Source organism: Lepidochelys olivacea (assembly GCF_965140295.1).
Source record: "Lepidochelys olivacea isolate rLepOli2 genome assembly, chromosome: 1".
Taxonomy (NCBI): domain Eukaryota; kingdom Metazoa; phylum Chordata; order Testudines; family Cheloniidae; genus Lepidochelys; species Lepidochelys olivacea.
In genome coordinates this window covers 142,189,320-142,212,762 of record NC_140411.1, presented here as the reverse complement: position 1 = coordinate 142,212,762, position 23,443 = coordinate 142,189,320, and the positions used below count along the sequence as shown (strand labels likewise).

The 23,443-nt window shown below is 38.2% G+C and overlaps 1 protein-coding gene across 9 annotated transcripts in view; it reads left to right on the top strand.

Annotated features, from left to right (window-relative positions):
• Nucleotides 1-23,443, top strand: part of BCLAF3 (BCLAF1 and THRAP3 family member 3) — a 54,598-nt gene that overhangs the window by 19,355 nt on the left and 11,800 nt on the right. For 7 of the 9 annotated variants that reach the window (XR_014711334.1, XM_084626327.1, XM_084626326.1 and 4 more), the window contains 7 exons: nt 1,167-1,745; nt 2,102-2,767; nt 5,686-5,864; nt 7,024-7,138; nt 7,413-7,476; nt 10,260-10,378; nt 13,496-13,610. Coding sequence is in view for 8 of the 9 variants with exons in the window: in XM_084626327.1 (XP_084482453.1) it covers nt 1,167-1,745; nt 2,102-2,767; nt 5,686-5,864; nt 7,024-7,138; nt 7,413-7,476; nt 10,260-10,378; nt 13,496-13,610 (1,837 nt within the window). In the remaining variant the exon portion in view is untranslated. Of the gene's footprint in view, nt 1-1,048; nt 1,080-1,166; nt 1,746-2,101; nt 2,768-5,685; nt 5,865-7,023; nt 7,139-7,412; nt 7,477-10,259; nt 10,379-13,495; nt 13,611-23,443 lie in introns of all 9 variants that reach the window. The other 2 variants (XM_084626330.1, XM_084626329.1) reach the window with 1 other exon arrangement.

Sequence of the window (23,443 nt, the reverse complement as noted above, 5' to 3'; positions counted from 1 at the left end):
CTCTAAATCTGTGGATTGATTGCAGAGTTTGCTGTAAATATTCAGTAATTGGTTAGTTTAAATACAAGATGCTTTGGTCTGTGATTGCCTCCTGATTCTCAATGGGTGGTTCCTACTGTCTTATTCTTTTGGAATGGCCTCTGACTAGTAGGTGTCTGGCAGTTTTAAAAAAAAACAAACAAACAAAAAAACACCCCTGCATAGCTGGCCTCAGCATTTTTGAAAGTCAGATGAGCATACTTTATTCAACATGCTTTCATCACACATTGAAATACACATGGAAGAGTATTTATTTTAATGCGCAAGTGTCACTTGAATTTGTGATGGAACACTGTTCATTTGAATAATTAGTTGTATGAACTCCATATTTGCATATGAAAGTGCAATCAATCATGTTTTTTTAATTTTTAAAATGAACATGTGGAAGTATCGTTTAACATATTCACGTATATACTTACTAGCAAAACCATTCATATTTAAGTGCAAGAAGACAGAGAGCTGGTTTAAATTTCTTGACTTATGAAAATTTTTCCTAGTGGCAAATGTGGTTTTGACAAAATCAGAATTTTCTGCAGGAAAAGCCTAATTTCAATAAAGTTGTTTGTTTTGTTCAAAAGGAAGTTTTGAAATTAAACATAATGCTTCAAAGTGGCATTTCTTAAAAAATTGGTTCCAGTGTTTGGAAACTATGATGTTTTGTCTCCATTTTTTGGTTTTTGAACGTTTGGGGTTCCCCCATTCTCCACCTCTTACCACTCCCACCCCCTTTTTGTTTCCACTGAAAAAATTTTAAAAATGGTAAACAAGTGTGAAAGTGCTTTCTACATTTGCTTACTGTTTTCCAACATTTTCCAGTGTAATAGAAACGAAAAAAAAAAATTGTTTTGAAATGAAAGTTCTTGTGGAAAACCTAAAAATTTTCAATTAAAAAAATTAGGTATTTTCCCATGTAATTTTTCATTAGGGAAAAAATCAGGTTTTTATATCCGCTCTAGCTGAGATGCAATTGCTTTGGGCTTTCTAATTTTGAATACTTTGGCTTGTTTAGATTATGAACCCTAACATCGCAGTAATACTACGTAAGTTATTTTTGCATTGAATATATTTTTGTTCTAACAAAAAAATTTGTAACACTTAAAATGGAATCATTTTTTTTTCTTGTGTAGGTCCTTATCACCTGCATTTAGGAGCCCAGAACACCATAGACAAAGGCATGCTCATATTAATTATGACTGTGAATATAAGGGATTTAGGAAGGACCTAAAGAAACCTATGTCTTGGAGAGTGGAAGATGGGAAATACGGACAAAGCAATGCGAGATTTGCACCACATGGGAATATCCACCACAGAATTTACGAACATAGATCATCTTCGCCAAACCTAAAAAGAATTTCTTTAGAGGATATGTATAGTCATAAACCCTATAGAACACATTCATCAGAAAGGCTTGAAGGCAACAGGAGATATCCGTTTCCACCCAAATACTCAGAAATATCCTACAAAGAACATGATCGACCTTTTTACCCACACAAAATGCAAGAAAAATATATGCCTGAGGACTTCAGAGACACTGCAGATGAGAAAGGAATGAAACCTTTTCATAGACCATTAGGGGCTTCATGTAAATTTGAAAGAAAATGGCATGAAGATGAAATGAGGCACCAGAGGTTACAAGGAGACAAATATGGTCAGTCACTCCGAAGAGCTTCTGAAGAATTTACGACAAGGAGCTCTTTGCAGAAGAGGTATAGGAATAAAATAATTAAACCTGGGTAATGTGGTGTAAAGCCTCAAGTGAAAGTCTGTTTTCATTATAGTTGAAGATTTCCACCTTGAAAGGCATTTATCAATTTGTAGTTTAATTGTGGGCAACTGGTGGTAGAGAAGTATTTATCTTTTTAAGTAAATCCATGTACATGGCTAGAGTATAAAAGGATAATATTTTCCTTTTAAGTGCCCCTGCACTTCTGTACTCTGGCTTGAGGGATTTTGGGTTAACTTGCCACGCATTCTGCATATAAGGCCGTGCTATCCAACATTCTGCACATAAATTCTCACTTTCTTCTCTAGTGCAAGTGTAAATTGCTTTATGTCAACACAGGTATCCTGAAGATCGTGATTACAGAGAACATGGGCACACATCTAAAAGGGCTAAAGAAATTGAGAGAGATGACGGTGGAGAAATAGCAAGAAATCACAAATGGAAGCAAGATCGTTCTTTTCCACCCTACCAAAAAAAGGAGGAGCAAAGAAACCTTGGTCCCCAAGCTCATCGGCCTGCTGAAAGGGAGTACACAAAGAGTTCTGTTGCGAAGATAGCATATGGCTATAGTTACAAACATCATAGATACCCAGATGGGACAAAATCTTTTTCTGATGATAGAGCTCAGAAGTATGTAAAGCAGGAAGACCAAAAATATAATTCTCCTAAGGGTGCTCTGAATAGCAAAGAGTTAGATTACTGTAGTGGTGGAAGAGTGAGACAGACTGAAGAAGGGCATAATGAAGTACCCATTAAATATAGTTCAGAGAAGGGCTGCAATGCATGTGCCAACTCTTACAAAAATGATGTTGATCTGAGACCCTTTAATAACACAAAGAAGGAAAGAGTAAGAAATGAAGGTGATTTCAGAAAAAAAATAGATTCTTCTAATAGCCATCATGATACAAGTCATACAGTTTCAGATGTGAAAATGTCAGATGTCACTCCTAGGAAGGAGCTGCTCACAATCAAAGTGGATATGAAGAAAATGATAAACAAGTACAGGTATTTTTTTTCTTACCTGTTCATGCTTTCCTGTTTAGTTGTGAATATTAGAGAAACCAAAGATTCTTAAGGTGGTAAGTAGGGCAAAATAAGGTGGTTGTTCCTTAGTACAAAATGCTAACTTGCTAACTGCGGTGTAAGTTACTGTTTGTTTCTATGAAAAGAAAATAGTACCTGATTATAAGGATGTGGCGGGGGGAAAAAAGGTGTATGTTTTTTTTTTTCTCTCACTGAGATGCCTATAACTACCTGGGTGTGTTTTTGTTTTTGTTTTGTTTTTTTAACCAGGTAAAAATCTGGTTTTGTCCTTTCTTCTGGAATGACCATTTAGGATGGGATTTTCATTGACTTCCACTGGGACTTGGTACCTAACTCCATTAGGCTCCTTTGAAAATTACAGCCTTAAAATGTATATAATCTCAAACACCTGAGATCTCAAATCCAATAAAACTATAGAACAAAATGGTACATTCATGGGCTGTATAATCCAAATGTGTTGAAAGCGGTGTTGCTGGAACAAACTAAATTAAATAGCAGCATGTTACCTGGGCCTGATGGTATTTCTGCAACGGTTCTTCATGAGCTTGAAAGTGAAGCTCATGAAGCTAACAAAAATATGGCATTATTGTAATCAACCACTATGCCAGAGGACTGGAAATGGCAAATGTTGTACCTATGTTAAATAGGTGTGTGTTTTGTAATTTCTATGATCATCCCTATCAGACCTACTTAAGTACCAGTAAATTAGTAGAAATTGCAATATAAATACCTAGATGAAAATTATAAGGACAGACAGGACAGTATGACTTCTTGAGAAGAAATCATGCTTTAGTATACTAGAATTATTCTAACCTATTAACATGATGGTGAGTAAAGGAGAGATGGTTTATATAATTTAGGCTGGAAAACCTTGACGGAGTCCTTCACGAGAAGCTATTTTGAGGGGGTAGGGTAGGGAAACTAGGTAGTTATGGTCTGAGAGGTAAAGTACTGTGATGAATTATAACTTGCCTGAAAGACCGAAAACTATCCATTTGCAGCATGGCAAAAGATTAACAATCGGGTGTCATAAGATTCTCTACTAGGACTAGTGTTTATTATTATATTAATGAACTGTAGAAGAGGGTGAACAGTTAAGTGGCAAAATCTTGAGGATGACCAGATTTAATCAAGGAGTTAATAGGATTAAAAAAAGAATTGGATAACTACATAAGGTGGGAGAAAGATTTTTATAAGGGAGGCAAACAGTCATACCTCATGGCAGAAGCCAACTTCTGACAAACGTTAGGAAGAAACTTCCCTTGCGGAGACTGCACGGGTTTTATCTGGTATAGCAATTCTTACATTCATGATGGATTTTCTGAAAGGTGAACAATAAACCGATGCTCTAGATGTCTGAGTGGTATTTCATTACATTGATAAACTATATTGGTCTAAGAAATATCAAAATAATATAGTCAATTAGAAACTCCTTATATATAAAGGGAACTACTCCCACAGTATTTTTTCCCCTCCCCATCAAGGTTTCTTTTGTATATTTTTCTGCCTGAAATCAGTAATAAAATATGGAGTTATGGAGACTAAAAAGAACATTGTACTAACTGAAGAGAGGCCAATATGAAAGACTATAGAGGGCTGTACCACTAGGGAGCTTGAGAGACAGTGGCACCTGTGCTTGGGCTGCTGTTCCTGCTTTCTTGAGTGGCAATATACATGACATGATCCTGCTCCGTTTCACTGCTTCCCACAAGGCTCTGAAAAACAGTAGTGAAGAACCTGGCCATGTCTTGCTAATTTCACTCTGCTTCTGTTTGGGAAAGCCACCCACAGTAGAGATGGAAATTTATTTGCAGACTGAGCAAGACAACATTGTATGGATTGTCATTCATTTCACATTTGGAAGACTATTTTTGCATCCATTTTTTTAACTGAAAACTTAAATTCTGCAGAAGTTGGTTGCTTAGGCCTGTTAATTTTCATTGGAAAGCTTCCTATTCTTCAGTGGCAAATAGGCAAACAGTTTTGAAGACCTTCCAGGAACAGCTATGTCTGACGTAGCTCATCATTATTTATATGTTGCTTCTTGATGGAAGAAAATAGAGAGGTGCCTTCCAAAAGCACAATAAAAAAAATTCTGAAACATTTTTGTATTTTATAAAAAAGATGATAATGTGGAACACTTAAACATGTTCTGCATTTTGTGTTTTCCTAAATAATGACTAAAGTGTTCATTGTAAGGAGGGTAATAGAATAAGATTGTTAAAAGTATTGCTGTCTTCAAAATAGTTTGAGAGACTGCAGCAATTTTGGAGACCAGCTTAATTTAGAAATTTTAAAATGTACTGATAAAAACACCAGATGCTTCTCCTTTGATATATTAACCAGTCAAGCTGGTTACTTGCAATAGTCAGCCACAAGACTTTTTGAAAATTGAGTCATTGTTTGACGGGGTGGTAGTGGGAGGGAATAGCCTAGACTACTGTTGGAAACCAATATAGTCCCTCTTTTTGAATATGGAGATACATCCTGCTGAGTTCCAAAATCACTCCATACCTTCTGCTGGAACATACGTCTATAGTAATGGCTGTTTCTGAATACATGTTTTTCCTTTATTTTTATTTGATAATCTAGGTGCATTACATAATTTTAAATCTACAAATATATATATACTCATTAAAAATCCAGTCCTAGCTCACGCATAGTCTGAGCTATCCTCTCCTTCATTCCTCATTCAATCTTCTCCTTCATGATCTGTGTTCCTTGCGTAGTGTTTGATTTAAAATGTGAATAGGGCTTTAATTTTTTTCCATCTTTCCCTAAGATGAAATTGTCTCTTGATCTAGCCTTTATTTTAATATTTTGTTAATATTTCAGTATCTCTGAAAGTTACTAAATAAATTTATACAAATTTATTCTAGGACTGCTTCTAGCCATACTATGGAGCGGCAGATGTCTCATGATCTGGTTGCTGTTGGCAGGAAAAATGAACATTTTCATCCAGTGTTTGAACACATGGAGTCTGTAACACAAAATGTCGAGAACAACCCATCAAAAGAATTTACTCAGGAAATCATAACAATTATCCATCAAGTTAAAGGTGATTATAATATTTTAGGCTTGAACATATAAACTAGGGATGTGGTTAATTAAAATGTTTTGGTATTTACCATAAGTCTCTATTTGAATACAAATAGAACAAGACAAGTAAAGCCTCATGCAGATTTCTGAGCAGTCTGTGGGGTGGCTGTGGCCTTGGGCATGTTTGACAAGGAATGCTGATGTGAAGGTTTTGGTAGTCTAGTCTCTAGAGTAGAGGAAATCTGGTGTCCGCTAAGTGTTCAGGAAGGGGTTTTCTAGAGGAGCGATCAAATTAAGCTGTTTCTCAAGGAAGACATGGGGTTCTGTCCTTAGTGAATGTGGGTAAGGGATATGCAGGGGGCTTGGCAGCATGGAGAAGGTGGTAGGATATCGGGGCTCTTGATTGTTAAAGGTGGAGTTAGAAATTGACTTCTGGGACAAAAGTAGTCTCTTAACCGGTGGCCTCACTTGATTACATAGTTTTTATATTAAGTAAAAACGGACTCGATTTGCATTTCATTTACAGCCAAAACAAATACAAAGCTAGGGCCTCAATTCTATGTGGTAATTCATATGTACAAACTATTGCACCAGTGTAGAGTTCTGTTGACCTCAGTGGGACACCCATATGCATCCCATCTTGCAGTACCAGGGCTTGTGTTGCCATGGAGAGATACTGGTGCCTCTCATATAGCTTTTCTTGGGAGGAAAGGAATGAGATAAGATATACTTTATTTTATTCAACATTACCTATAAGCAATTTATATTTGCTTCTTCTTTCATTTTTCAGTTTAACCTTACTAATTTTGTTGTAGTGCTACTTCTATGCCATGCTGATTGTGACAACCCATAGGTACCAGTATTTAAAATATTATATTAACAGAGATAGTAAACTTACTTCTTTTTATGTTTGAGATTAATTTCATTGAAAAATGAAATGATTAATTTCATTGTTGCTAATATGCTAAATATTAAAGTACTAGGATGGCTGCTATAATATGTGTGCAGTTTGTTAAAGTACTAATCTTTCAGCAGTGAGAGTTAGGGTTGGATTTCAAGTGGAATTTATTTTGATGTCAGCGTTCAGTGTTTTGTACAGTTAATATTTTAATAGTATGGTTCTGCAATTGCAATACAAATGATAAAGTAATATTTTTGCATTTAATATATCTTCACAGCAAATTATTTTACATCTTCTGACCTAACTTTAAATGAACGCTTCTCAAAAATTCAAGATAAACCAGTTGTAAATTTAAATGAAGTTAAAATATATTCAGATCCAGAAATTCACAGGTAAAGCATAAACTTTGTGCTATTACTTATATTGATTAAGCTATTTAATTGTTTCCAGTATATTATACATGCAGCTTAATGTGGAATATGAAATAAATGGAATATTTCTTTCAAAATCTTTTAGTGGACTGTAAATTGCATAGCATGCAACTGTGTAGTATAATTGTCTTAAGAATGGCCATAATAACAATGGCTTTTAGTTTAAAGTGATCATTCTCTTCCATGTTTAAATGTCGCATACTCATTCTTGTATCATTTTGGCTTATTACTTCAGGAGAATTGATATATCTTTGGCAGAACTTCAGAATAAACTAGCTATGCCATGTGAATCTGGACAGGTATGTTAATTTTTTGTTTTTTATGAGGGGAGAATAAGTTACAGTGACAATCTGTCAGCACTTCTGTTATCCTTTTTTCATGCTCTTGTAACTCGTCCATAACATTCCCATTAGTATACAAATACTGAACCACCAAAAATTTTAAGCTAATATTATGTTTTTTTTACCTTTTTTTGCACATAAATTTAGAAACTGAATCTTGACAGTCCAGGTGTTGTGTATTTCCCTGCCCACTCAATAAGCAGGCAGATGTGTTCTCTGCCAACTGAAGTTTTTGAGTACTCATGCTATGCTTTGTGAACTCAAAACCATTTGAAAGCAGTTTAAATAATATTGAGTTGATGCCAGTTAATCCATGGATCCAGTGTTCCCTCTGGGGTTATAAAAGGCTCTAACCTTCTTCCCCTCTCACTAAACTAAATAGTTGTCCTGAGTACTTCTCTTTTTGTAGGCGCAAGCAGCCTCAGCACTATTTACCCCAAACCAACTGTATTGTCAATGTACTTTAATGATTATAGTTGTATTTACATATTGTTTAAAAAACGTTAGATCTAGTTAATGTGGATCCAGAAAAGCACGCAGGCTTCAATCACTGCTCTGTATTTCACACTAGGTACTTAAAGTGTTTGGGAAAAGGGCACCTACTTGAGGATACTTGGCTGGTGTTCTCTGATATGAGAACAAGATGCAAATAAGAAAAATGGGAATAGGCCTTTCCATCTGAGGCTTTGGATCATCCGATCAGAAGTACTTATAGACAAATAATTGGTTATAGCAGCCTGTTCAGAGTCCCATTGTCCTCTGTCCTCTCTTAAGAAACAACATGCTGAGAGATCAGTTTTGATGTAGCTGTTTCAAAGAAACATTCAAGAGGTAAGCCCTTGTTGCCAAGCTCAGTGTTGTATGGAGAAGCATTCCCTCAAAGGTCTAATTCCCCCAGTTCGCCAGCCTGTTAACTTCTGTATGTTGAGCTAGATTCTTAGTCGGCTTATGGCTACTCTTTTTGAATGTTGGGGAACTGTTCTCTACCTTTTCTTTCCAGAAAAGTTCTCTTCCTGGCGGCTGAGTAAAATCCAGACTTTAATGATGGACCCCTCTTGTTTAGTATTTTCCAAAGAGAAAGCAGAACATATATCTATATCTTCCACTCAAAGCTTCAAACCATGCTGAGGAAGGCTAGCTGAATAAATTAGATGTGAAAACAGACCTTTGAAAACTAAGCCAATTTGGAAGTAATCTTATTTTAGGACTTTGGTAACAAGACCAAAGGAGAAGAGATCTCTATCTAGAGATTATCCAGATGGTTAAAGTAATGTATCTGGGTGTCACAGTTACCGCGGGAACTTTGAGCCCCTTTAGTCCTTCTCAGGTACCCCCTAGGTGGCAGACCTGGCTTCTTGCACCTTAGTCTGTGTGGAACCATGTACTTCAACTACTCTGGAACTGGGTCTATGGCTGTCAGCTCACCTGTTTTCTACCTGTGTTAATGCGGCGGGACCAACTTGGTTTGGCACCTGTCACCACTTTCACTCAGGTCCTGTGACCACTGAGGTAGTTAATGTGACTCCAAAACAGCTTTTTTCAAAACACAGCCCCCCCGTTTTTTATTCATTCACTAATGGTACAGAGCATACAGAGCAAAGGATAAACATAATAAAAATCTACATGCATATTTCTCTTTAACCCCTGATTGTAGTCTTTCACATGTTTCAGCCAGCCCATTTATCTCCATCTCTGGGTTATGAGAAGCCGACTGCCACTACTTCAGTTTCTTCTTTTCTCACTCTTTGTGTCTCCATGCTAGCCTGTCAGCTCTCACTGATTCCTGGGGCAGATCCTCTTAGCTCACCTGTACCCCCTTCCTTTTCTAGGCCCCGGGGTCTTGTAATGGTTGAGTGTTCCCTTTGATATCTCTCTTCTCAGCCTTGATAAATCATATCACCAGAGTTGGGGCTGAGGAGCCTTGGAGTGCTTTCTAACAGAGGAGCCACCTTCCCAATTTATCTCACGAATGTACCTTTCTTTGTAAGGATCCCACTTGGAATTCCACTCATAGCTTAAAGAAAAGGAGTACTTGTGGCACCTTAGAGACTAACCAATTTATTTGAGCATAAGCTTTCGTGAGCTACAGCTCACCGAATGCATCCGATGAAGTGAGCTGTAGCTCACGAAAGCTTATGCTCAAATAAATTGGTTAGTTTCTAAGGTGCCACAAGTACTCCTTTTCTTTTTGCGAATACAGACTAACATGGCTGCTACTCTGAAACCACTCATAGCTTAGTTTATTCAGCACTTTTTTTTCTCAACTCCATAGCTAAATAGGATGCTCATTTCAGGAGGGAAGGCTTGAGGTCTTTTAATTAAGTATTCTGCTCTCTTGCCGCTTGCTAATCTACTACAGTGCAAATTTAGCGGTAACTACATGAAGGAGAATGGCAGCCTAAGTACCAGTAATGGAGTTCTGTGAATATTTTGCCTCTTCAGCTGTACACTGACCCTTCTTCCTTGTTACTTTGAGATATTGTAATTAGTAAAACAAAGCAGAGAGGATCAGCAGATAGTTGCAGAGCTGAGTTCTTTCTAACCAAAGTCTGAACTTTGTATCCATGGGTCAATGTGCATGCCTGGCTCCTACCTGCCCTCAGATGGTTACACTTCTTTTAAATGGTTTTGCAAGCACAAGATAAGCCACAGCACCTACTGTGTGGATCAAGTAACCTGCCTTTAAATTAATTTTATATATCCAATATAATTTCAATAAAATTTCCCTTCCTATTACTTAGACTGTTGTGAGAGTTCTAGAAGATCCAAATGATCTACGTCATGATATAGAGAGGAGGAGAAAAGAGAGGCTGCAGAATGAAGATGAGAGATTGTTTCACATAGACAGTGTAATTCAAAGGTAATCTACCTTTAGCGAATACATCTGTATGCCTGAGTCTGTAGGGTCATCAGAAATTTTTGCGTCTGTTTTTAAGGTTGGTCCTTGAATTTTGAGTCTCAAAATCAAATTCAATTGAAATCCACTATAAACACACCTAGACTTATTTTGAAGTACAAAGAACAGCCTTGAAAGAGAGAACAGTTAACTTTTAATAAAGATGAACTGCAATGTGAAAATCAAAATTAAGTTTTAAGTGTCTAATGTTCCCACTGGCCAGGCTGTGGAAAGGAGGAAGGAATTCAGTTCAAATAGATTTTTTTTAACCATTTAAAAATTCCTCTTTGTTGTAAAATTCTCTTGGAATTCTCTGGTTCACTGACAGTATTCTGGAATTAATTGTTCTGTGCGACCACTGCTATTTGTGATGTCCCCATCTAGAATACCTTCAGTGAAGCCGGAAGTTCCAAGAATATTTTAGAGAGATCTTTTTCAAAAGATTTTAGTTAATTACTGCACTGAGTGCCTCCCACTGCTTGATTAGTGGGACATTCAGCACAGAAATGTCTGCTTAACTCAATTTTACTACTTCACTTGTTAACCTTAAAAGATTAATCTGAATATATAAAGATTACTTCTTTATATAGAAAAGAATAATTGTGGAGGAAACTGCCAAATTGTAATAAAAAAGGCTTGATTTGATGATACCTCATAACATGCAAGTGCATATTTATTTTAAATACAAAGTCTGTTACATAGTAAGTTGCAATACCTACTGATTAGAAAATTAATTTGTGGCTTGGACTGGGTGCAGACTTCAGAAGGGGAGAAAACTAATTTCCTTTCTTTTGTCAGTTTGTAACATCCTCATCATGTTTCTCTCTTTTTTTTTTTTTTTTTTTTTTAAATTGAGGAGAACTTTCATGGAAGATCATACAGAATATATTATGTAACTGACTAGCTTGACTCACTGCTATTCAAGTCTCATCCAGTATATCTCAATGGGTGTGCTTAGAATTCATTTTATAACTATATATTTTCAAACAATAGAGATTTACCTTTAAATGCTTTTAGGCCATACTATAAATTCTTATTTAAAAGTAGGTGCTAAGCAACTTGAATAGCCAAATGGAAATGGTCAGTTGTATAGCCCCAAAGCTAAATCTTGACTTGTAGTGGCTGCTTCTTTTTATGGTAAATCTTTTCTTAGGTAGATGTTGACACTACTGTATTTGTGGTATACTAAATGAGAGAGGGAGGGGGGAAGGGAGAGGTATGGCCTGTTCAAGGAGGAGACCGAAGGGTATAATATCAGTAAGCATTCTTTTGGGTACTGCATAATGTCTGTTTTAATTTAGAACTTTAAAAATTACAAATTTTGTATGGTTTTATTTAGAGGACTTTTTAGTGGTGCTTAAGCTAATGAGCTGTTTTCTTTCTATCAGGAGAGAATATAAAAGGCATTTTTAAAGCAGCATTCCAGGCTTTATGCGTTTGAAACTGCTAACCATAAACCCCAGTATTATGTTTCAGGCAGTTATTTTTCAGCTTTATATTTAAACTGTATATAAGACACCAATGTACAATTGTGAAATCTGCAAAAGTTGTAGGAAAAAAATATAATTTTGTGCAGAATGTGAAGAAGAAATGTTGTTTTTCTTCTTGCGCTTTGCACCTTTGCTGCTTTTGGTGGCATATAGCGCCAAGGGTTCTTCATCATTCATGCAGTGTTTCTTCATATCCTGCACTTTCATAGGTAAATAGTGTTTTAGCCTAGAAGGGATAATTTGATTGTCTAATCTGACATGCATAACTTTGGTTACAACCAGATTTTTAAAATTCCACCTTCAAAATTTGTTGTCTCCTCTTAATCCAGGGTGCTAAGAGTATGTTGTATTCAGCAGTGGTTCTCAACCAGGGGCACGGGACCCACTGGAGGGCCACAAGCAGGTTTCAGGGGGTCTGCCAAAATAAACCAGAGAGCAGGGCTGGTGTTAGACTCACTGTAGTCTGGGGCTGAAGCCCGAGCCCCACTGGGCTGAAGCTGAAGCTCGAGCAACTTAGCTTTGTGGGCCCCCTGTGGCGTGGGGCCCCAGGCACTTGCTCTGCTTGTTACCCCCTAATGTCAGCCATGGCTTTTAATCTACTGGATATGCAGAAAATGAGTTGTTGTGGAACAGGTGGACCATGGAGTTTATATAGCTTGTTGGGGGTGGGGGAGGGGCTCAGAAAGAAAAATGTTGAGAAACCCTGGTATTCAGTATTTGAGTACATGACTTTCAATGGGACTTGCATTCCTAAATCACTTACCTACACTACAGCTTATGTCAGCAGAATTTGTCACGCATGGGTGTGAATAAACCACCCCCGCGAGAGGCATAAGTTACACCGACATAAGCGCTGGTGTGGATAGCACTGTGTTGGCGGAGAGTTTCTCCCACCGCCACAGCTTCTGCAGCTCATGAAGGTGGTTTTATTATGCCGATGGGAGAGCTCTCTCCTGTCGGCATAGAGCATCTTCACCAGATGTGCTGCAGCAGTGCAGCTGCATCAGTGCTGCTGTAGTGTGTGGACATGCCCTTATATGCTTTTGAAAATCCTGTTGGTACATAGACGCTGGATGTCACACTGCACTGAATGTGGTATGAGGAATAGAGCTTGTGATCTTCAGCTCCAAAAGTGCAATCTTCTTCCATTTGAACTAATAGAACTCTCCATTTATAAGAACACTAAGACATAGAGCTATGTTGGACAGCCACACTAGGCTGAGACAAGTTCAAGCTGTAAAATAATTAAAAGAAGATCTAACATATTCCAGCTAGCAGAGGGCAGGGATGGCCAAGCACATGCATCACTGAATCATTTGTACAAAGATTTTCAGTTGCAGAATGAGGATTTAAAGAAGGCACAGAGAATCGCTAGCTTGTCTGTTTATTATCTGTGTACCAGTATGCAATGATGATTTCATTTAACTTTGGTTTCGACAGTGAAAATGGACCACTAGTAATTTGTCAATTAATGTGCCAGTTTAACATATTTTTGTAATACTTGTACGTAATTTAAACTTTTCAAATAGCTTAATTTTGAAATATTGCTGGCTTAGTTTTCATTCCTTTTTTATTTTCTGTATCCAATCAGGAATGAGCACAACAGTAGCTTTTCAAAATTACAGATCTCTCAAATTGGTGGATTCCAAAAACCTATAAGATTCCTGAAACCACCTTTCAGGAAATTTATTAGGAAACCTCCCATGGTAAGTTGAAGTGAAATAGATCCCTTTTTTTTGTCTTTCTTTTTTATTTCCTTTATATCTTCATATTTAAAATTTTGCTGTGTTGGCTGGGCTGACATGACTTTTAAGTCTCTTGATCCCTTGTCTTGTCTTGTAACAAATCATCTTTTGAAACTTAACGTCATAAGATTTATTTGTGTTAAATTACATCTAAATAGTACTAAAGTTTACTGGGCATGGGTAAACTCTGCTGCATCTGAACTTTTTCAAGTGTTACAACTGTTACATAGTATACAAAAAGGTATTGGCTTGCATAAATCATGACATTCTGATTTAAAATCTTGATTCTTTTGCTTCTTATGTGCCTATGTACCACTCCTAAACTTATACTGTTTTTTTATTTCTCTGGCATGGACATGGTTATTGGGAATCAGAACTCTGTGTGATTTAGAGTTGGAACTATTTACAGTGGAGTCAGAACATTTTCAGGATAGTCAGGAAATGGGGAGATCAGTTTTTAACACAGGATAATCAGCACAGGTCAGTGTAATTCTGGGTGCTGAATGACTTTGCAATTTCAATAGATCATGGGGAACTATTAAATTAAAACTTGGATTTGATTGCAGCCTGTATTCAAGAAATTTGGTGATGCACTACGTTTTCTCTTACTTCATAAAATACTCCCACCTAAAGCACAGATCAAAGGGTTTATTACTGAATGACTCATCTGAAGTACAATATAATAGTTTTGGATGAAGAACACAGGGACTGATCGCGAGCCCACACACCGCAGTGGCTGACCAAAGGACAAAGTGCACATCTTGCTTAAATTAAGTACTCTCCTTTGCAAAGAGATTATCTTTTAGTTACCAGAAAGATTTTAGGACATGCATAAGAAAAAAAAATTCCGGAAATAGAAATAATTGGACATACTTAACATTCATGTAGTTAAAAAGCTCATGTTACTCTAGATTTTTAATTCACCAAATTTAGATGGGGCCTTTACTGACACCTCCATAATGAGTCTTTTTTTAAATAAAATTTGTATATTAAACTGGGCAAATGATTACAGTGGGACCAATGCTGACCTGCAATAATTAGAAATAAATGCATGTTCCCTCTGGGCAATTGCTCTACAAATAAATTTAGTCTGTTTTCAAGTGTTTACTAAGGACTGGTCTGCACTGGAAACTTACATCAAGTATAGCTATGTATGTCAGTCAGCATGGATTCACCAGGGGAAGGTCATGCCTGACTAATCTAATCACCTTCTATGATGAGATTACTGGTTCTGTGGATGAAGGGAAAGCAGTGGATGGATTGTTTCTTGACTTTAGCAAAGCTTTTGACACTGTCTCCCACAGTATTCTTGTCAGCAAGTTAAAGAAGTATGGGCTGGATGAATGCACTATAAGGTGGGTAGAAAGTTGGCTAGATTGTCGGGCTCAACGGGTAGTGATCAATGGCTCCATGTCTAGATGGCAGCCGGTATCAAGTGGAGTGCCCCAAGGGTCGGTCCTGGGGCCGGTTTTGTTCAATATCTTCATAAATGATCTGGAGGATGGTGTGGATTGCACTCTCAGCAAATTTGTGGATGATACTAAAGTAGGAGGAGTGGTAGATACGGTGGCAGGTAGGGATAGGATGCAGAGGGACCTAGACAAATTGGAGGATTGGGCGAAAAGAAATCTGATGAGGTTCAACAAGGACAAGTGCAGAGTCCTGCACTTAGGACGGAAAAACCCAATGCACAGCTACAGACTAGGGACCGAATGGCTAGGCAGCAGTTCTGTGGAAAAGGACCTAGGGGTGACAGTGGACGAGAAGCTGGATATGAGTCAACAGTGTGCCCTTGTTGCCAAGAAGGCCAATGGCATTTTGGGATGTATAAGTAGGGGGCATTGCCAGCAGATCGAGGGACGTGATCGTCCCCATCTATTCGACATTGGTGAGGCCTCATCTGGAGTACTGTGTCCAGTTTTGGGCCCCACACTACAAGAAGGATGTGGAAAAATTGGAGAGTCCAGCGAAGGGCAACAAAAATGATTAGGGGTCTGGAACACGTGACTTATGAGGAGAGGCTGAGGGAACTGGGATTGTTTAGTCTGCAGAAGAGAAGAATGAGGGGGGATTTGATAGCTGCTTTCAGCTACCTGAGAGTTGGTTCCAAAGAGGATGGTTCTAGACTGTTCTCAGTGGTAGAAGATGACAGGACAAGGAGTAATGGTCTCAAGTTGCAGTGGGGGAGGTTTAGGTTGGATATTAGGAAAAACTTTTTCACTAGGAGGGTGGTGAAACACTGCAATGCGTTACCTAGGGAGGTAGTGGAATCTCCTTCCTTAGAAGTTTTTAAGGTCAGGCTTGACAAACCCCTGGCTGGGATGATTTAGTTGGGGATCGGTCCTGCTTTGAGCAGGGGTTGGATTAGATGAACCTCCTGAGGTCCCTTCCAACCCTGATATTCTATGATTCTATGTCTCTCAGGGGTGTGAAAAATCCACACCCCTGAGTTACCTCCTGGTGTAGATCGCATTAGGTATACGGAATAATTCTTCTGTCGACCTAGCTACCTCCTCTGAGGGAGGTGGATTAACTAAACCGGTGGGAGAACTTCTCCCGTCAGCGTTAGTAATGTCTACATTGAAGCACCACAGTGATGCAGCTGTAGCTGTGCCACTATAACTATTTGGGTATTGAAATACCCTCAGATAAATAAGTGACTGTAAGTTAACAGAGTTGGATAAGCAAAGGCACGCTGTAAACTAGAACTAAAGCCTCAACTTCCTAGTTTTCAAGGGACTGTTTTGGTGCATGCAGAATGAATAAAAGAAACTAGATAGGAGACATCAAATTTGTGGTCTTCCTTATTCAATGTTTTGACACATCTAGTTAATATTTTAATGTCAAACTTCCATGGGTTCATCAAACTTTTCCTTCGTCTACCAGAAGTTTGTTTTTATTACCCACAATTAGTTTCACCAACCACTGAAATGCAGTTGCTTTGGGGATGTAATATGGCAACTCTCTAACAGCTCTGACAATGCTACAGAACAGTTTAGGACAGGACATGAATAATACTTGATTCAGAACTAAAATTGAAATTATGCATTTGAAACCGTGAGAGCCCGGCTTAGCAGTTAACAGACTCAGTGCAAATCAAAAGGGTGTTGGTTCAAAGTGGGAACTGAGTTAATGCATTGTGTCTACCGAGGGTGCAGTGAAAACTTTAGCCTGATATTTAACAGGAAACTGCAAATGAGAGTTCTTGGACAGCAGAAAAAGCCTTTGCCTTGACGCTTACAAGTTCCGGCAATGATGAGTTGCTGAGTAAGAAGCAACGTCAGCTATGAAAGAACAATGCAGGGCATCCCGAAGAGGGGAGAGCCAGCCATGTGCTAGCCAGTTTGAAGACAAGTGGCGGCCAGTATGTCCCTCAGCCTGCGCTGCTTCCAGCAGCTCCCATTGGCCTGGAGCAGCGAACCGCAGCTACTGGGAGCTGCGATTCGCCGAACCTGTGGACGTGGCAGGTAAACAAACCAGCCCGGCCCTCCAGGCGCTTTCCCTGCACAAACGGAACAAGTTTGGGAACCACTGATCTAGAAGATGTCAGCAAAAATTAGAATGAGTTAGTGCTAGCCAAATCTTTTAAGAGATTAAAAGGGCTTTTAGGGACAGCACTAGAACATTTTTTACCAGTCTTTATTAGTCAGAGCTCCCAGTTGTGACAGATTGGCAGATGAGCATCCCTTTTTGCCCTTGTCTTGCCCTGGCACACTTGTGCTTCCTTTCCCATCCATCTTCTCTCTTCTGTATTGTTTTTTTTTGTCTTTTAAAAAATGTTTCTCTTCATTTTGCTCCCTTTTACTATTTCCCCACTCACTGTATGCTGCTAAGATAGCCATTCATGGGGTGTATTGTAGTGGCTGGGTGGCAGATATTCTTGTAGCTGAGCTGAGTGCCATGGGAGAAGAACTTTGCCTGAAAGGCTGTAGCTTAAGCCTGATCTCTGTACAAGTGAGCATCTATCACAGAATTATAGGCTGTTGCAGGAGCAGGGAGATGAGATTGTTTTCAAGGAGCCACCTGTAGCTTTAGCTTAAGAGTAATTTTGCAGGGTGTGTTAAGGTAGATCCAGAGCCACACAGCTTTCTCAACATCTATTGCTTTTGGCCTTGATCCCCCTAGAGTAGTCTGGCATCTCTTGGGTTGGAAAGTACTGCAGTAGAGAAGAGTGAAGGCAGCTATTTAAAGAACTGAATGAAAATAAAGATCCCAAAATGGCTCTAATATTAAACTCCTTTTCAAAAAGATCTGCCTTCAAGAAAACCTGAGAAGTTTACACAAATAGAAAGTGAGACAATGTTATACAAGTTATTGACAAAAAGCAAGTAAGGCAATAAAGTACATTAAATATGAATACACAGATCATCCAGTCTGCATAATATACATTCTGTGCTCTTAAGGGAACTTGTAAAACTCATGAATGACACACATTTCTGAAATGTCATGAACACGGGGTATGTGCCAGATCATTAGAAAAAGCAGAGGTAGTATTGGTCTTCAAAATGAAGAGTGATCCTAGCAATTAATTTACTATCAATTCTATCTCTAATAAAATATAGAAGAAATGTTAAGAGAAATCACTAAGTATCAAGAGAAGAACAAAATCATGGGAAGTAAGCAGCGTAGAAATCTATCCACTAAAAATAATTTTTGACCGATATTCTTCATTGCTAATTTATCAAGTCACTCAAAAAGTAGGGAAAGGGAATTTGGAAGATTAGTATTTGGATCTTAGTAAAGCATTAGTATCCCACAGAATCCTGCTACCAAAACAAATTCATGTGGTCTTGGATATGAATATTGTCGCATGGATTCAAAACTGGAGGCAGGACCATTTAAAAAAAAAAAGACTTAAATAGCAGTGTGTCAGATTTGAAGAAGATAGTTTGTGGAATCCCACAGATGTTAATGTTGGGTCCACTCTAACCAAATATCTTCATGAATGATCTAGAACTGGGCGAATGTTAATGACACTCATAAAAAGTTGTGCTTGGTGGATGGGCAGTTGCAAATAGCCACAAGGGAAGAAGAGATAATAGGTAATAATTTGATAATGAAGTGACCTAGAGAGAGTAAAAAGATTCAGCTTGGAAAAATGCATGTAGATACACAGACAGGAAATACAGATATGGGAGGGAGAAACCTGAAATGTTGAGAGTTAGGGGTTTGTGAAAAGTAAATTAAACATATTCTATTGCACTATGGGAGCAAAATAGGCCAGTATCTTTGAGCTATATAACTAGAGATCATGTTGTGGAATAATAAGTAATTAACAAAGGTCAGAGTGGAGGGGTATTTGTGCAGGGGGCGGTGACGGTATTTTACTCCAGCTCTGCCCACAGTAATAAAATGGTTTATAGCCTGAATTTAATCTAGAAATGTAAAAGGTGCTAAATTTTTTTTAAAACAAATTAATCCTAAAATTGTGTGAAGTGTTCCATGTAATAAGAAACTAAACCTTTTAAATAAATAAATCCCAAACTGCAACAGATAAATTACATCCACGTTAATCTTTTTATTTGGCTCAATTTTGGTGCGGATTAAGGAATTCATCCTGGGTTCTGCGGAAGAACTGTAACAGTTTAGCGTAATATCAGCAAAATCATAAAATTTAGGGGAACAAGTGGAATGAATGTCTGGCTAGCCTTTCTGTTTGGGGTGTTCAGCATGCCTGATCTTCAGCTATCTTTTTCAACTAATTTTGTTCTATTTCCGTTCATTATAATTAAGCAGCAGTAAGAAACAACTGGTTGCATAATCTGTTGTTAATAATTTGACATCTAGACACATGGATGAAATCCCAGACACAGTGCTGTTAACTGCAAATGTATCATTATTGAACTGTAACACATTCTGGAATGTATAGATAAGTGGCTTTCAACCTTTCCAGACTACTGTACCCCTTTCAGGAGTCTGATTTGTCTTGGGTACCCCAAGTTTCACCCTCACTTAAAAACTACTTGCTTACAAAACCAGAAATAAACATACAAAAGTGTCAAGGTAATAGTTAGGGGGATTTGATCATTAGAAACATAGATAGCTGGGTTTGCGATGACCGGGAGAACTGCATGGTGACTTGTCTCCCTGGTGCGAAGGTCGTGGATGTCTCTCGACATCTAGATTAGATTTGTGTATAGTGCTGGGGAGGAGCCGGTGGTTGTGGTACATGTATGTACCAGTGACATAGGGAAGGATAGGAGAGAGGTCCTGGCAGCCACATTTAGTCTGCTAGGTAAGAGATTGAAGTCCAGGACCTCCATGGTGGCATTCTCTGAAATGCTTCCAGTTCCATGCACAGGGCCAGTTAGGCAGAACTGCAGGGTCTCAATGCATTCATGAGACACTGGTGTAGTGAGAAGGGGTTTAGATTTATTAGGAACAGGGGAAACTTTTGGGAAAGGGGGAGCCTATGCAGGAAGTATGAGCACCACCTAAACCAAAATGGAGCCAGATTGCTTGCACTTTTTTTTTTTTAAAACTGCTCTATGGCCTTTTTAATTTTAAGGGCTGGGGGAAAGCTAACAGGTGCAGAGGAGCACATGGTTCTGAAAGAGACATCCCTTAGGGGAGGATCTGTTAATGGAGATTCTCTATGTCCTAGTAAGGAGGAGAGAATGGAAGATGATAAAATATGGGTAGGATCTGGTGAGAAACAGACAAATGAAAGAGTCTCATTCAATTACATCATGTAATGGGAGACAAAGTGCTAAAAAGTGACAAGTTTTTGAAGTCTTTATATACAAATGCTAGAAGTCTAAGTAATAAGATGGATGAACTAGTGTCTTATATCAATATCCTCATTTAATACAATAGGCATCACAGAAATGTGGTGGAATGAGGATAATCAATGGTACACAGTAATACCAGGGTACAAAATATATCGGAAGGACAGAACAGGTCATGCTGGTGGGGGAGTGGCACTATATGTGAAAGAGAGCATAGAATTAAGTGAAGTAAAAATCTTAAATGAACCAAACTGTACCATAGAATCTCTGGCTAGTAATTCCCTGCTCCAATAATAAGAATATGGCAGTAGGAATATATTACCGACCACCTGACCAGGATGGTGAATAGTGACTATGAATGCTCAGGGAGATGAGAGAGGCTATAAAAACAAAAACACTCAATAATAATTGGGGATTTCAACTATCCCCATATTGACTGGGTACATGTCACTTCAGGACGGGATGCAGAGAAAAAGTTTCTTGACCCTTTAAATGATTGCTTCTTAGAGCAGCTAGTCCTGGATCCCACAAGAGGAGAGGCAATTCTTGATTTAGTCCCACTTGGAGCACGGGATCTGTCACTACTATGGTCACTATTACCAAGCAGTCCAGCTATATTCACCTCTTGGACCAGATCCTCTGTTCTACTTGGGACTAAATCAAGGGAAACCCCACAGCAACCCAACACTCTAGCATTTAATTTCAGAAAGGGGGACTACACAAAAATGAGGAAGTTAGTTAAACAGAAATTAAAAGGTAGAGCGCCAAAAGTGAAATCCCTGCAAGCTTCATGGAAACTTTTTAAAGACACCATAATAGAGGCGCAACTTAAACGTATACGCCAAATTAAAAAACATAGAAATAGAACCAAAAAAATGCTACCGTGGCTAAACAACAAAGTAAAAGAAGCAGTAAGAGATGAAAAAGGCATCCTTTAAAAAGTGGAAGTTAAATCCTAGTGAGGAAAATAGAAAGGAGCATAACTCTAGCGAATGACGTGTAAAAATATTTGGATTTTCAGAAAGCCTTTGACAAGGTCTGTCATCAAAGCTCTTAAGCAAAGTAAGCTGTCATGGAATAAGAGGGAAGGTCCTCTCATGGATTGGTAACTGGTTAAAAGAAACAAAGCGTAGGAATAAATGGTCAGTTTTCAGAATGGAGAGAGGTAAATAATTGTGTCCTGGGACCAGACCTATTCAACATATTCGTAAATGATCTGGGAAAAGGGGTAAACAGTGAAGTGGCAAAATTTGCAGATGTTACAAAACTACTCAAGATAGTGAAGTCTCAAGCAGACTGCAAAGAGCTACAAAGGGATCTCTCAAAACTGGGTGACTGGGCAACAAAATGGCAGAAGAAATACAATGTTGATAAATGCAAAGTAATGCTCATTGGAAAACCTAATCCCAACTATACTTCAAGAAAGAGATCTTGGAGTCATTATGGATAGTTCTCTGAAAACATCCACTCAATGTGCAGCGGCAGTCAAAAAAGCAAACAATGTTGGGAATCATTAGGAAATAAGACAGAAAATATCATATTGCCTCTGTATAAATCCATGGTACACCCACATCTTGAATACCGCATGCATCTCAAAAAAGATGTATTGGAATTGGAAAAGGTTCAGAAAAGGGCAACAAAAATTATTAGGGGTATGGAACGGCTGCCATATGAGGAGAGATTAATAAGACTGGGACTTTTCAGTTTGGAAAAGAATCGATGGAGGTGGGTGAGTGGGTGGGATATGATAGAGGTCTATAAAATCATGACTGGTGTGGAGAAAGTAAATAGGGAAGTGTTATTTACTCCTTCTCCTTGCACAAGAATGAGGGGTCACCAAATGAAATTAATAGGCAGCAGATTTAAAACAAACAAAAGGAGGTATTTTTCACCACAGTGCACAGTCAACTTGTGTAAATCCTTACCTGAGGATGTTGTGAAGACCAAGAATTTAACAGGGTTCAAAAAAGAACTAGATAAGTTCATGAAGGATAGATCCATCAGTGGCTATTAGCCAGGCTGGGCAGGGATGGTTTTCCTAGCCTCTGTTTGCCAGAAGCTGGAAGTGGGTGACAAGGGAGGATCACTTGATGATTACCTGTTCTGTTCATTCACTCTGGGGCACTTCGCATTAGTCACTGTCGGAAGACAGGATACTGCGCTAGATGGACCTTAGGTCTGACCCAGTATGGCCATTCTTATATCACAGCACAGTATTACTGAAAAATTGCTTGCGTTTTCATTTTTACCATATAATTATAAAATCAATTGGCATATAAATATTGTATTTATAGTTCAGTGTGCAGTATAAAAAAGTCATTGTCTTTATGAAATTTTAGTTTGTACTGACTTTGTTTGTGCTTTTTATCTAACCGGTTGTAAAACTAGGCAAATATATAGCTATGTTGATGTATTCCTAGGAAGACCTCTGCATGCTCACAGGTGTACCTGTACCCCTGGTTGAGAACCACTGGTATAGATACTTTTCTTTCATAAGTTTTCTTTAGAACACTATAACTGTTTCAAAGATCAAAAAATTGTTTGAAGAAAATAGGAGTCCCAACAAATTCAAAACTTTTAGAAATATTAATGATTTATCATTAAAAGAAGCGATAAAAATTATGGTGAATTTTCAGTTGTTAAAAGAAGAACTTAGCATCGTTTAAGCTCTGCCTACATAAAACAATTTCTATAACACTTTTTTATATTTGTATTTATATTTTACATGCATCTGGAAGATAGATTTATGTATGAAAATAACTTAATACGTGTCATATATGTTTAAAAAATGCATGAGCTCCCGGCAGCTGTGCTGGAAACTATGGGAAAAGGGTCACAATGCACAGGTAAAGCAGCGGTGGGAGGAAGTGCTGCGTGTGGTGGCACTGCACTGTTTTACATAACCAAGGCTGCTTAATTGCATACACACTCAACAGTTGTAGTGACAAACACTTCCAACACCACTTGGTTGTGTCACTTGCTTCTGAAATAGTGCATGTCTCTAGGGTAGATGAGCCTCTTTTATATTGATACATGCCACAATCAAGAAAGGGTGAAGAGTAGTCC